The sequence below is a fragment of the Canis lupus genome, chromosome 26 (genome assembly GCF_048164855.1).
Source record: "Canis lupus baileyi chromosome 26, mCanLup2.hap1, whole genome shotgun sequence".
NCBI lineage: Eukaryota > Metazoa > Chordata > Mammalia > Carnivora > Canidae > Canis > Canis lupus.
Window position 1 is genome coordinate 47,590,588 of NC_132863.1, and position 14,041 is coordinate 47,604,628.

Genomic DNA, 14,041 nt, shown 5'->3' on the forward strand with positions numbered 1-14,041 from the left:
CCCCTGAAGAAAGGGAGGCATGAGCACCCCGACAGAGGAGCACCCCGTCCCATGCAAAGGCAGCGTGCATCCTGGCGGGGGGTGCGGACACACAGGAGCCGGGAGGGATACGTGTGCACCTGCTGGGATCAGAGGTCAGACTCCCCGGGGGCCGGGTGTGGGGGGTAGGCCTGCCCCCTGGGTCTCTGCACTGGAGCCTGGAGGTGCCCCCCCAGGCCCCCCACAGGCTGCCTTGTGCACCGGCACTGCGCTCCCCCCCACCCCGGGCCCGTCTTCTGTCCCCCGGAAACACCCCCTTCTTCCTACACGGCCATGACGAGATAAGGATCGGAAGAGCTTTAAGGCAGGGCCTGCCCCATAGTAATATCAGCAAATGTTAAAAAGGGAACAATGATATTGTGGAAAACAAAAGCAGTCGTTCAGCTTCATGGCTGAGCATCACTGGAACTGAAGGCAGAGAAATACTTGTGCTGGCCTCTCTCTCTCTCTCTCTCTCTCTTGCTTTTTCCTTCAAGATTGTTCTCTGCTCCACACAAGAAGGGTTCCTTTGAGCCTGGTGTCAGGATGATTTTTTTCACTTCTGCTTTGCCTTGAATATCTTCGACTGCCCACAAAGATTCCGTTACGTTCTGGGAAGACACCTTTTACTAACATCTCCTTGCTTTCTTTACAAAACAGCTTTTATCTAACACTGAAGTGTCTAAAACGTAATGATGAGTGGGGAAAGCAAATTAACATCAGCTGAAAAGGCAGGGAAATGGAGCCCCGACACCAGCATGTGATTTGCTTCTAGACATGAGCCCCTTCCCAGACTCACCTCTGCGAGTGGGAGAAGCCGGAAGTCGACCGCGCTCGGCAAACATCTGCGGACCACTTACAGTCAACAGTTTACAGGTGTTGAGAGGAACAGCTACTCACATGCTACCCTCCCAAAAGAGTTTTCTTAATCTCTCTTAGAAACAAAAGCACACTCTCCTCTAGTGCTCTTTATCTAGCAGGCGGAGAGCACAACTCCTCCTCCAGGTGGGCTGGGGCCCGGGGAGGCTGGGCAGAGCAGGGCTGGCTGGGGTCCTCCCTCCAGCCCGTGCCTGCGTCGGGGTCTGACCCACGTCTCATGCTGATTCCCAGGCCCTGCCCCCCAGAGGTCCAGATTCAGTAGATCCAAGGCAGGGGCCAGGAACTAGCATTTTTATGAAGCTCTCGGGAGCTGCTTATTAGCTACAGGATAGACCAATCGTTCTCAAACACTAGCATCTACCCAAGAGGTTGTTAAGAGGCCAGGTCCCAGGCCCTAGACCCCAAAGCCCCCCGTCATCAGGTCTCAGGTGGCGCCCAGGAATCTGAATTTCTTGGGAGCCTCTCTAGGATTCTGCAGCAGAGGATGTGAGGACAGAGGTAGAGTGGAAGGAGAGGCGGTTCACACGCAGATCCCCATACTGTAGGTCTGGGGTGTGGCCCAACGTTCTGCATTTTAAACAAACTCCCAAGGGGTGTTGATGCTGCGGGTTTGGGGTCGTATATCATGCGACCTAGCTGCAGACCATCTTTTGCACTCCGCTGCTATGTATTTCAGATCATATTTCTGCTTCCTCTCCAAATGCATCCTCACTGCTTCGTTCACAGCAAGCGTGATAAACCAATGCTCCCTACTGGACTTGCCTCAGTTACTGCAGTGCTTCTGAAACCACACTCCTGAAAATGTGCGTTCCCATAAGACATCAGACACTGTGTCAAAAGGCTTCCTCCAGCAAACGAGTTTGGGAAGTGCTACCTGCCAGGGTGGCCGGGGGCCTGGGTGAAAGACAGGCCGGCCCTGCAGGCCGAGCCGGGGCCTGCTGTCTGCATAGCTCCCCTCGCTGAGCTGAGCAATGTGGATGTTAACGGAGCCCACTTATGGAGTGAGGACGCCTCTGTGAGTTCATTTACCCAAAGCTCCTGCATCTGTGCCTGGCTCAAGGCTGGACGTTCTCAGAACGCATGTAGCCTGTCTGGAAGTCACGCTGCGCTTCCATAGCATCCAGACTCTGAGGCACTCAACCGTCTGAGACGGGGAGATGTGTCATCCAGCGTTTGGGCCTCAGGACCCCCACCCAACGCCACCATTTTTGTTGTTCAACTTGCCATGCGTGTTTGCAGTCCAGCGGGTTATGGAGCACAGTAGAGCAAATGCTGAGTTCTGGAACACATCCCCTAGGAACAGTTTGCATTATGCTCTGGCCTTCTGAAGACAAAGGCAGGTCCCAGCAATGGACAGTTGAGGACCGCCTGTGTGAGCCCTCCAGACAGTGCTGGAATACACTGAGTAAGGGGGCGGGAAGCAGCGGGGGTCTTTCCGCGGTGTGAGCTCAGGGCTGAGGAATGCAGTCCCCCCCACCCCCCCCACCCCCGCCTCCCCCCCGTGTGGATTTCGGGTGGATTCGTCCCTGAAACCTCACTGGCTACGCAGGACCTCTGTGCAAGTGTGAACATGATGAGCCCGGCACATTCGGCCATGTAAACCTGTAACCTGTTACTCTCCTACCAGGTCAGGAGTGTTCCGAGATGCAGGGCGAGGTGTGGCAGGCTGCTGCAGATGTGCGCTTCTGTTTACTAGTCGCACACGCTTGCTTTCCGGAGGAGAGGCCTCACGGGTTTGCATATAGATCTTACCGCGCTCTTCCTGGCTTATCAGATGACCTGAGGTCCAAGGCAGCTGGGGAGCTAACCTGCAGACCGCCCTGCCCAGGTGGGAGGGCGCTGGGGGGGGAAGCAAAGCCCTTGGGCAGGTCTTCTGCCCTCCCGCCCTACTTGAGTCTGACCTTGGAGCCCAACACTCGCACTGGATCCTCTTCCCACTCCTTTGCAGAGCGTTTCTTAAACCAGAACTAATGTATTCTGGACACAGAGCTCCTCCAAACCGAGACAAAGAAATTTCAAATATCTGAGCAAACAACATCACTTTTTCCTAAATCTCAGAGCCGAAAGGAAACGTGCAAACACATTTACTCACTTTCCAGGCTGTACATATTTTTCAGTTGATGATCCCTTAACGAAGTGCTCCCCGCCCCCCCCCCCCCAACCCCATCCACCCACCCACCCAGTTCAGAAATCCCCCAAGCAGAGCAAATGGAGCCGGGGCCTGGGCAGCCTGCGCGCTGCTGACATTCCTGACAGCTCTTCTGTGGGGGGGTGGGGTGGGGGGTGGATAATTTCTTCCTTTTCTTTCCCGGGGCCTCTAATTTCTTTCTTGGCTTCTCTTGGGCCTGAGTGTGAGTGCATTCTGATGCACGAACGAACGGGGATCAGTCGGGTCCCCAGCCCCCGGGGTGCGCCGCGGCCGGGACTGCGCGGGTGGGGGTCTGCCCGGGGACCTCCCGCGGGGCCGGCCTCTGGGGCGCTGAGTCCGGGGCGGGCGCCCACCGTGCGCGCAAGGCCTCGCTCCCGGGGCGGAGGGGGGCGGTGCGAGGACACCCCGGCGCAGGGAGCAGGAGGGGGCGCCCCCGCCGAGGGCCGCGCAGGAAGTTGGCCCGAGCAGGGGGTCCCCATCCAGAGGGGGCGCACGGGGGCGGGGCCTCCCCCACCCCGCGCCCCGGGGTCCGGGCCGGTCCGTGCTCCGGGGTGGGGGCGCGGGGCGCGGGGCGCGGGGCGCGGGGGGCGGCGCGGCGCCTTTAAGGCCCGCGTCAGGCCGAGCGAGCGAGCGCAGGGGCCGGGCTCGGGGCGGGGCCTCGGCGGGCGGCCGCGCGGCTTCACCTGCAGCTCGGAGCGCGCGGAGACAGGCGCGGGCGGCTGCGAGGCCCGCGGACGCACCGGCCCGAGGAGCGCGCCGCGGCCCCTTGGCCTGGCTCCGGAGCCGGGCGGCGACCTCGGGGCGCGGGGGGCTGCGGGCGCGGGGCCCGGCCGGGCGGCGGCGGCCTCGGGGCGGCGCGATCCGGCGGCGGCGGCGGGCGCGGGAGCGGGAGCGGGCGCGGGATCCCGGCTGCGGGCTGCGGGCTGCGGGCTGCGGGCTGCGGGCTGCGGGCGGCGCGGCGGGAAGATGACGGCGGGCTCCGGCGTGCTCCTCGTGCTGCTCTCGCTCTCGCTCTCCGGCGCGCTCCGGGTAAGTTGCCGCCCGGCGTCCCGGCCGCTCGGAAGCCCGGGGCCGGCGGGGCGCGCGCTCTCCCCGAGGGGCTCCCGGCTGCTCCCGCCGCCTCTGGAGGGACCCGGGGCCGCCCGGCGGGGGCGGGGCGGGGCGGGGCGGGGGCCGGGACCGGGACCGGGACCGCCGAGCATCCCCGGCCGCGGCTCGCAGCCCGCCCCCCCCCCCGCGCCCGGCCCGGCCCGGCTGCCCGCTGGTGGAGCCGGTGCGCCCTCCGCCGCCGGGAGCCGCGACCTCCGGAGTTGGCGAGCCCAGCGCGGGCCGGGGCTGCGGGCGGGGGTCCGGCCTGGGTGCCCCGGGGTGGCCGCCGAGCCCCCTGCGCGGCCGGAGCTGGGCTGGACCGCGGCGAGGGGCGAGGGGCGAGGGGCGACCCCCCCGCGGTGAGCCGGGCCCCAGGCCGGGGGCGGGCGGCGGCGCCCGGGAGGCGGCGGGGCCGCGGGACTTGCAGGAACCCCCTCTCGTGGCCGCTCGGCCTCGCTGCTGCTCCGGGCAGCGCCGCTGGAACCGCGGAGGGAACCGAGCGCGGCGCCCCGGGCCGGCTGCAGGCTGCGGGGCGCTCGGCGGCGCTGGCCGCTCCCCCGGGGCCGAAACTTTGCGGGGCGAGTCCGGCTCCGGGGCCGCGGGCGCGTGTCCTGCCCGGATCCCGAGCAGCGGCGCCGCGGCGGGGACCGTCCCGGAACGCGCCCTGCCCCGGGCCCCCCCCGCGCCCTGCCCCGCGCCCCCCCGGGACCCCCCCAGGGACCCCCCTCCCCGCGCCCTGCCCCCGCCCCCCCCGGACCCCCCGGGACCCCCCCCCGGGACCCCCCCGGCGTCGGAGAGCGGAGTCCGGGCTGCGTCCCCGCCCCGCGCGCGCCGCCGGGGAGCCCTCCCGGGATGCGCGGCCGCCGGGCTCGGCGTCTCTCCCCGCGGGCCTGCGGCGGGCGGTCCCCTGGACGTTGCCCACCCCGAGGCCGAGCCGGGGGGCCCCTTGCGCCGGGCCGCACCCCAGGGCGCCCCAGGACAGGCGCGCACCCACCCGCTCCGGTCGCCCGCGGGGCTGCAGGCCGGGCTCCCAGGGCGGACCAGCTCAGCCCAGTGGCGGAGGGAGGACGGGAGGCTGGAGCCCCATCTTCAGGAAGCCTGTGTCCTTGCCAGGCGCTGAGCCGCTGCCGCCCCTGGGAGCACCTCCCTTCTTGCCCTGGCCCCTCCTCCCTCCCTGGGGACCCACAGAGAGGACGGAAGCCCGCCCGCCCTGTGCACCCTGTGCACCCAGAGCCCAGCTCGGGGCCCCCAGGGTGCCCTGGCTGCACCTCCCTCCTGTCTGTGGCTTCCCTGGCGGCCTGGCAGTGCTCCTCACTCCTCAGGTGTGGCGCCGCCAGAGAGGCCGTCCCCACCCACCGCCAGGCCCCGGGGCCAGGGCAGCGGTGCCCTCTTATCCCCTGGGCTTCCGTCTCCCCAGAGCCACCAGCGAGGCTGGGTCAGAAGGTCAGGTGCGCCCTGGTGCTGCGTCACCTGCCCTTGTCGCTCCTGTCACTTCATCCCATCACCCGGGCATCTCCTCACGTCCCCTTGTCACAGGAGGGTGAGCGCAGGACAGGAGGTGTTTGCAGAGCGAGAGGCCACGTTCACACAAGTTGTACGGCTGCGCATTGTGACAGCTGTCCTGGGTCACAGGGAGTTCCTGACGCTCCCCGGCTGTGCCCGGTCCATCGGTTACACTTGACTGCGGGTGTGTGTGTGTGTGTGTGTGTGAGGGAGAGCACCCGGGGCGTGCAGGGTGTGGCACTGCCCCCGGCTTCGGGCATCCACGGGGCCTGGGGCGCTGCTGAACCAGGTGCGGCCATGAGAGCTCAGGAGCAGCAGAGCAGCGGGTTTGGGTGGCGGCTGTGGCTCCGGTGTTTGTGTCATAGCCGGAGGCAAGACCCGGCCTGCAGCAGCCCCTAGTAAACATGGGTTTTGGATTAAATTGTGTCAACTTCACATTTGTTCCAACCTCTTTTCTTTCTGTTCTCAGGCCCATAATGGGGATCTTACAGCCAGAGAGACCTGCAAGGCCGGATTCTCTGAAGAAGACTACACGGCATTAATCTCGGAGAATATTCTGGAAGGAGAGAGGCTACTCAAAGGTAGGGGGCCGCGGCGGGTGGGGAGAAATGGCACACCGTACTCTGGACAGGGGAGACGTTTCCAGGAACAGGCGAGGCGGGGCTTGGGGCTTGTCTTGGAGGCAGGCTCTTTGCAAAATGATGGCCGTGAGGTCAATGAGATGTGGATCTGTGGACCTCGAAGGCATGTTTGCATCACAGGTGAATGATTCAGAATGCCTGTCATTTTTGAGTGAGGTGAATCATTTCCTGGGCAACAAATTGGAATTCGGATGTAACGTCACCCAAATAATGTGCAGGGAGAGACTTTCTTGCTAAGTATTTTTATGTATGAAATTCTGGATTCTTAAATTATCCCTGCTTTGAAATGCATGATAAAGCAGACGATGTTGTTGGAAATGCGGTAAATAAGCCCACAGACGTTCTGTTCACAAATGTGGCATTCATTTTCATTACTGCCCCACTGACAACACGAAAACACACATGCAGGAGGGAACTACCAATTAGCTTTATCGTAATTGTAGGATTATATCCACATTTGTGATGGGAACGTCAGAGGCAGCCTCAAAAGTCAAGTGACAGTAGATCATTCTGCATGTTGATCTGTTTCCCTTCTGAGACAAACTAATTAAACTTTCCATTTGCTTGGGAGGGGAAATAAATCAGCTCTTCCTTCTGAGGATTCCAAATCCTACCACGAGCACGGTGGCTGTGCGCCTTCCCAGAAGTAGCAGCTTTTAGCTGATTTCGGAGTGATGGAGGGAACAAAGTTTGGATAAAGCTTCAGAGCTACATTTCAGCACTTGCGACTAAATAGTCCTCGTACCGCTGACTTTCTCCCCAGTTTTGTGTTTTAGGGAATCTAGGATTTTCCCCTAAGAGCTGACAACAGCTTCTTTGGCGGTATGTGTGTGTGTGTGTGTGTGTGTGTGTAACACACACATATCATGATGTGATTTTCAGATCCTCTTCCTTGGGGATGGAGCTTGTTGACTTCTCTTGTTTGTTCTTGGTTCTATAAATCAGGATTTTGACTTGGTATTTAGTCCAGCTTTTCTTATTTGTTTTCTGCATTGACTGCTTAAGGGTATGACACTAGTGAATCTTTCATTGATTACCAAAAAAAGTTAAAAATAAAAAAATCCCCAGCAGTTGACCAGAAGCAGGAGGGGTGTGTTGCATGAGTCGTCATATATGGCGAGAGTTTTCAGGAGATGCTCAGTGAATTGCACCGTGCATGTCATTTTAGAGGATCTCTCAGGATGTATTAGCCTGCCTCGCATACTTGTGTGCTCAGGGAAGGCCTGGAAGATTCTTCGATTCTCAGTGTGTTGTACTGTCACACAGAGTAGGGGACGCAGTGCGGCACCCCTGCTTGCTTGTCTGGAAGCTGGCATCCTGCGCCTCTCTGGGTACGAGCTACACTTATGAAGACCTTGGATTATCAATTTTACTCAGAAATGTAAGAAAAAGTGTCTCTATTCCAGGAATGACAAGTGCTACCGACTGTGGAAGAGAATAGCAGGTTCTCGTACCTTTTATGATGAGATGTGGGTTTTCTAAGGGACGTCTGGTCTCCTACCTGGCGGGGGTGTGGGTCCAGGCGGCACTGGCCACTCTGCTCTTGGCCAGGGTTGTGGGGAGGTCTCGATCGCTGGCTGAACGCTGGCCTGCCCCATGAGCCCAGGTGGCATTCACCCAGTGTGGGGTGAAAAAGGTAAACTCAGACTTGGGGTTGCATGACCCATTTTCTGGGCACTTATACCTGAGATGATGCCCAGCCCAGGTTGAGGGGAGCATCGCAGGAGTCCCCCAAGCATTGGGACCCTGCTCGTCCCCTCCTCTGGGGTGGGCTAGAGCAGCATTGCTTCTCCTGCACCTGCGTGCCCACCCACCTCCCCGCACACACAGAGCTTTTGGAAACAAAGATCTTTTACATCTTAGAAGTAATTTTACACATATGAAAGCAAAAGCCAATGCTGACACACGCTGAAACCAGGGCAGGTAAAAAAAAAAATCCCCCTTTTTGTGTACAAACTCTGTGAACCACAAGACCACGGTGAAGATGTGCGCGTCCACAACAAAAGCCGCGATATTTCTGTTACTCTGGTAGGAATCGACTTAAATAGATAATGACTATTTATAATTGACTTTTTCCAACAGAGAGAGCTTAACCTTAATTTGACAAGTGCGGCTCCACAGAGTCGCCGTTTTATTATAAGTGCCCCGAAAGCCATTAACGACTGCTTGGTGGCTCCTTCGCCTGAGTCCGCTTACCAGCCGCCCCAAACATCCAGATTCCAGAAGGAGTGATTTGTTACCCAGTAATTAACTTATTTATGATAAATGGATGGAAGAAATGTCGTGGCATTTTGTTTTATGTCTAAACGAAAAGCATTTGCATTCTAAAAAATTTCATGCTAATTAGGCTTAAAATAGTTCTCCCCAACAGGGTGGCACATGCGAACCTTCCGCGCAGCGATGCGGGGCGCCCGGCCGGCCGAGCCCTGGCGTTCCCAGATCCCCTCCGCGCCGTGCCTCCCCTGTGTGCTCTTCCTGGCCGCCAGGTGAATGCGCTCACGTCCTCTTCGTCTTGTTTTCAGGATAATTCGCTTATGGCCATGATCTCTGGTGCGTGGTAATATCCAAAGGAGGATGGCTAAGCCGTTTTCCTTAGGCCAAGATGGAGCGTTCTGTGAGCCATAGTTTAGCGTGGGGCAGTTGCTGAGCTGGTGTCTTTTTCTCAGCTTTGTTAATAATTAACGGTCAGCCCGGCAGCTGATGCAGTGACCTGCATTGCTCTCTTGTGGCGGGCAGAGTTCTGGAAAACCCAGACCAGCTTCACCACAAACCCTCCCCCTGCCAAGGATGGGAGAGCGGTAGGCTGTGCAGTGGGCGCCCAGGCCGCGTGGGTCCCAGCTCCCCCCGGGGGCCCGGAGAGGAGGCGGCGTGTGAGTAGAAATGTCTGCTGGGGGCAGGACAGAGTGGGGTCTGGGCGTCACCTGAGGGAGGTGACCTCGACTGATAAGAGAGGAGCCTTGTCTCTGATGATGACGGCTTCAGAAGAGCTCCCATGCTGCGTTCGCTGCGGGCCCTCGGGTGCACCCCCAGCCACGCTGCTCCCTCCTCGGGGAACTTTTGTTCTCTGGGCGATCATCCCTCTTACCTTAAACCCTAAGGCTCATGAGGGCAGCAGCTCCCGCACGCTGCTCTACTATTTTAGATCATTTCAGGATGCGCTCAGCTGACAGGATAAAACCCGATCACCAGGATCTTAAATGAAGGGGGGTCAGTTTTTCTCACCTGACAGTGAAGCGCGAGATGGTGGTGGTGGCGGGGGCGTGGCTGAGACCGCCCCTGAGCGCCAGCATCACTTGCCTGGTCTTTATTCTATCCTCTGTCTCTAACTGGTCAGCCCCGTGAATTGCCTCATCGTTGTAAACTGGCTGCCGCGGCTCCCGCCCTTGCATTTGAGTTTGGAGCAGCATAAAGGAAGCGCCGTCTGCAGCCCTTCCCTGTATGGGGAAAGCCAGCACTTCCTCAGGATGCTGGCAGTTCTCCTGGACTAGAACTAGGTCACAGGCACTCCCTGCCTCCGAGAGGGACGGGGAGGCTGAGAGGCGGGAGCTGCGTTGTCGTATTTGGGTTAGAGCTATTATGATCCGCCACCTGGTCGATGCATATCCTGGGAGCCAGTAGGATTCCGGTCTGGGAAGGAGGGAGGGAGGCATGGGTGCAGAGGGGACCCGCCTGGCATCTGGCCCCTCAGGCTGCTGCTCCCAGCTCCCTCCCGGAATGCACGGGGGCATGAGTGCCTCATTTGCATATAAGGCTCCGTCCCCTGGGGAGGTAGGTGCAAGTCGGGGTAAGAATGGCCCGTGGTATAGTGGATGCAACCCTCTGCGCTCGCAGTGTGGCCTGACCCTGCGCTGCATGGACGGGTCACTGTTACTGGGGCCGAAGGCGCATCCCTGGCCGCAGGGCACGGGGCTAAACCAGGCCCGCCACCCACCCAGCGCCCATCACTGCGTCTAACTCGCTAACTCGCGGTGTGGTTGCTGCACAGTGACAATCCCACGTGAAGCCCCGAGTGTGCCCGACAGCGCTGCACGGGCTGCAGGAGCTGCTGGGAATGCTTAGGTAGGTGGCACGCTGATGATCAGTGTGGACGAGGCAGGCGCGGTCGGCGGCCCCTCCCAGGTCATCCTCCGTCCTCCCCCTCTTCCTCGCCGTCAGGTCTTCTGGGCTGGCCCATCTGGCATAGGCTGAGTCCCGTTTCAGACGCTCACACATCACGTCTGGGGCAACATGGCCCCGTTGTGGTTAGTGGGATCTAATCAGGTTATTTTGTTAGATGAGGCTCCTGGGAAAGATGTTTTTTTTTCTTTCTTCCTGGTAGAGAGGAATCTATTCTGCTGGTCATGCCTTGTGCCCTTTCCCCTTACCGCTTCCTCCCGCCTGGAAGACAGACGTGATGTCTGAGGCAGAGCAGCCGTCTTGTGACGATGAGAATGGTGCAGCCGGAACTGGATCCTGCTTGAATGACATCCACATAACCTCTGGGCTCCTTGTCCCCCTAAGCGATGAGAAAAACAAAGCTAAAACGCCACAGTTGAGTTTCTTGTCTGCAGGCCATTGTGACCCCTGACTTGGGAAGCAAGCTCTGTGCACGTCAGCAAGATGTGCCTGTCCTTCCCTCTGGAAGCTCGGAGTGCATTCCAGCCTCTCACGGGAGCCCAGTTTTTCTCCCCATCCTTTGTTCCGTGGGCCTTGGCCTTTCTCTTGCTTTAGTAGCCTCTGCTCCTCGTGGACTAGAGTCCACGTCCAGCACCCGGGATGGCAGAGTGCGCGCTGTGGGTGCTCCGTATTTGCCGAGTGGAGGAGATAAACAGTCACCGCATCCGAGTCCGGGCCAGAGTGTGGATGAATCATTAACTGTATGAATCCGGGCTGCGTGTCCGCCTCGCCCGTCATGGAGGGTGCGTGCAGGGTCTGCTGGCTCCCTCAGCCGTCCTCCTCCAGGAAGCCAGGAGAGCAGGCCCGGTTGGGACTTTGTCCGCAGGACTGACTGGCCTGGGAAGCCGTGGTCTGTCTGCGCAAGAGGTGGAGGGAGGGGCAGCCATGCAGGACGGCGTGTTCCCTGCTCTGGAAGCCGGGGGAAGGCTCCCCTTGGGGCGCCACGACCTCCACGGGCTCTCCCGGCAGCCGCCTCTGGGGTCCCCCAGGAGAAGCACCCAGAGCCTGCCATGCAGGCCTCGCTGCAGGCCGTGATGCCCCTCTGGCTGTCTTTGGGGCCACCCTTGACTTTTCAGCCTTGCCCCACGCTCATTTTGCCTGGTGGCTGAGGTAGGAGGTTTAGAAGGGAGGTTTCTAGCTAGGGACGGCGGCTTCAGGCGGAAGCAGGGTCCGCCTGGGAAGGCGCCACTGCCCGTGTTGTCCCCAGAGCCCCAGCTCAGGCAGAGACAGGGTCCCGGTGGCCAGAAGGAGGCAGACGGCTACAGCCCTGCGGCCCACATGGCCCGAGGGCATGCTGGTGGCCAAGGGGCCCCTGTGGCCGTGTGTTGGGCCCCACCCCCTGCATCTTCCCGCTTCTGCCCCATGTGTCACCTGTCACCACCCCAAAATCCTCGCTGCAGAGAGCTCCCACGCCAGTCAGACAGGAGCACGACAGACTCATCGGTGCCCTGGCTTAAAGATGAAGATTTTTGCATTTCAGAGCCGCGCCTTTTCACGGCGCCTCAGGATGCAGAAACGCGAGGCCTCGTGTGATTGTCGCGGCCGCGCTGCCTGGCCGCCCTCTGCGGACACCGCCTGTGTGGTCTCACGAGGCTTGGCCGGCGAGGTAGGACCGGTCCGGACGCACGGCTCAGAGGCTGATGTCGGACGGGGAAGTGGAGTGATTGGCCGGAATGCGTCGACTCGCTCTACCTTCCCTGTTCGTCCAGACTCGCGCTTGTAGCTCATTTACGTCTCCCACGTGCTGCGAGCGAAGATGGTTTCCGAGCACCGAGATCACGTGCACGCAGGATACCCCAGATGCTCAGGGCACCGTCATAAGATTAGCAATTAGCAAGCATTTGGACGTGCTAATTGTCTCTCGTCTTGGACGTTTGCAACCAGCAGAGGCCCGGCGTGTCAAGAGGCGCCTGATGGCCGTCAGTGATGCGTGAGGGCTCATCTGAAGTGGGTCCAAACTCTGTGGACACCTTGGGTTTGCAAAACCGGCCCTGGGATCACAAGAGCCAGCATTCTGTGATGCCAACAGGAGTTTGCAATTCTGGGCATAGAAGCGGACGGTCCAGAGTGCGTTCCTGGCTCCCAGGCTCCACCAGCGCGGGGGAGGCCTGTGCTCCGGGAGTCGGCACGCCTGTGATGCAAGCACGTGAGGCCATGAGAAGGCCCGGGATCGGGGGCCCCGAGAGGAGCCGGCGACTCTGCCTGAGGGAGGCTCCTGGCACCCTCTCGCGGCGCCGTGTGCGTGTCCCCCGTCTGTCCCGGGTCTGGGGGCCTGGGTGTCTCCAGGGGCCCCTGATAGGTTTGCAGCCCTGCTCCCTCGCTCCCTCCCTCTCTCTGCATCTTTGAAGCACACGTAAGTCGATGCCAGAACTAATCACCAACTGAGAACAAGTAAACGTGCGAGCGTTCCTCTTTCCGAAGGATGGACTGATTATCCTGAATCCCACTGTGAAAAAAATACCATAATGTGCTGCGTTCCTGCGCATCGAGGGGGGTGGAGTTCTCTCCCGTGTGTTCTCGCAGAACCTCGTGGCACGCTGCTCCTTGCTTTTCGTCCTGGGGAGGGATTGAGGCGTGTTGTAAGCTGGTCCGGTCAATCGTTCGCTTTTGTCAGAAGGCTCAGAATTTGGGTGGCTCTCGGCTGCCGCCTCCTGCTGTTTCAGGCTGGCTCCCTGACTCCTACGCGGAAGCAAAAGAACAAAACAAAGCAAATCTACTTAATTATCTGTGACCAGTGTGTCCTTTCTTCCAAAGCCTGCCCCCCTTCCCGCCTCCACCAGGGCACACACTGTGTTTTGGGACCTTCCGGGTGCTCGTACGGCCGCTCCCTCCAGGCCTCCCAGGCACCTGCGGGCTCGGGGCGCTCGTGGGTGGGACTGCAGCCTCGCTGGCTCTGCACAGAGCTCTCTGACTTTCCATGGCCCGCACGCCTTCTGCAGGGAGGAGCTCGCTTGGACCATGGACCGGGTTAGTGTTTCCCTGTTGTCCAGTGGCCTGCATGGTTAGGGGCTTAGAAGACCCAAATTCATCTCCTCCTCACTGCTCTGCACACCGACATCCAGTGTGGGCCGGCCCTGCAGGCTGAGTCGTCCTGGAGGCCCCAGGGCAGAGTCCAGGCCCTTGCCGGCTCAGCGTCACGCGGCGCCCTGTTTCCCCAGGCTTGCAGCCCCGGGCTCGTCCTCACCGCCACTCCAGTGCTCCTGCCCACGCCTCCCCGGTGCTCACACGGCCACCGCCAACTGGCCACCTTCCCTTTCCAGTTACGAGGACCCCTGAGATGGCACTGGGCCCACCTGGCTAATCCGGCCGGCTGTAACCTCGGGCTCCTTGCCTTGGTCACTTCTGCAGAGGCCTCTGTGCCCGCCAGGTGATGCTCACAGGCATCCCTGGGGTGTGGGGTAGGGGCTCCCTCAAGCCTGTGCTGTCGGCCCCCACGTGCTGAGGACGGGCAGCATCTTGGGCCCCTTGCCGTGTTCTTCATTCAGTTCCTAGGGGTGCTCAGCAGGTCACACAGACACGCCCCTTCCCTGTGGGAGGAACAGGGGCCCGGAGCCACTGAGAACCCCGTGGAGTCAGGGTCCGGAAGCGCCAGCACTCAGGCACCGAG

The 14,041-nt window shown here is 60.6% G+C and overlaps 1 protein-coding gene across 2 annotated transcripts in view; it reads left to right on the forward strand.

Annotated features, from left to right (window-relative positions):
* Positions 1–3,952: 3,952 nt before the first annotated feature.
* Positions 3,953–14,041, forward strand: part of CDH4 (cadherin 4) — a 496,939-nt gene continuing 486,850 nt past the window's right edge. The window contains exons 1-2 of one of the 2 annotated variants that reach the window (XM_072801632.1): positions 3,953–4,075; positions 6,108–6,219. In XM_072801632.1, the coding sequence (XP_072657733.1) occupies positions 4,013–4,075; positions 6,108–6,219 (175 nt within the window). In that variant the 5' untranslated portion in view covers positions 3,953–4,012. Of the gene's footprint in view, positions 4,076–6,107; positions 6,220–9,051; positions 9,150–14,041 lie in introns of those variants that run through there. The other variant, XM_072801634.1, reaches the window with a different exon arrangement.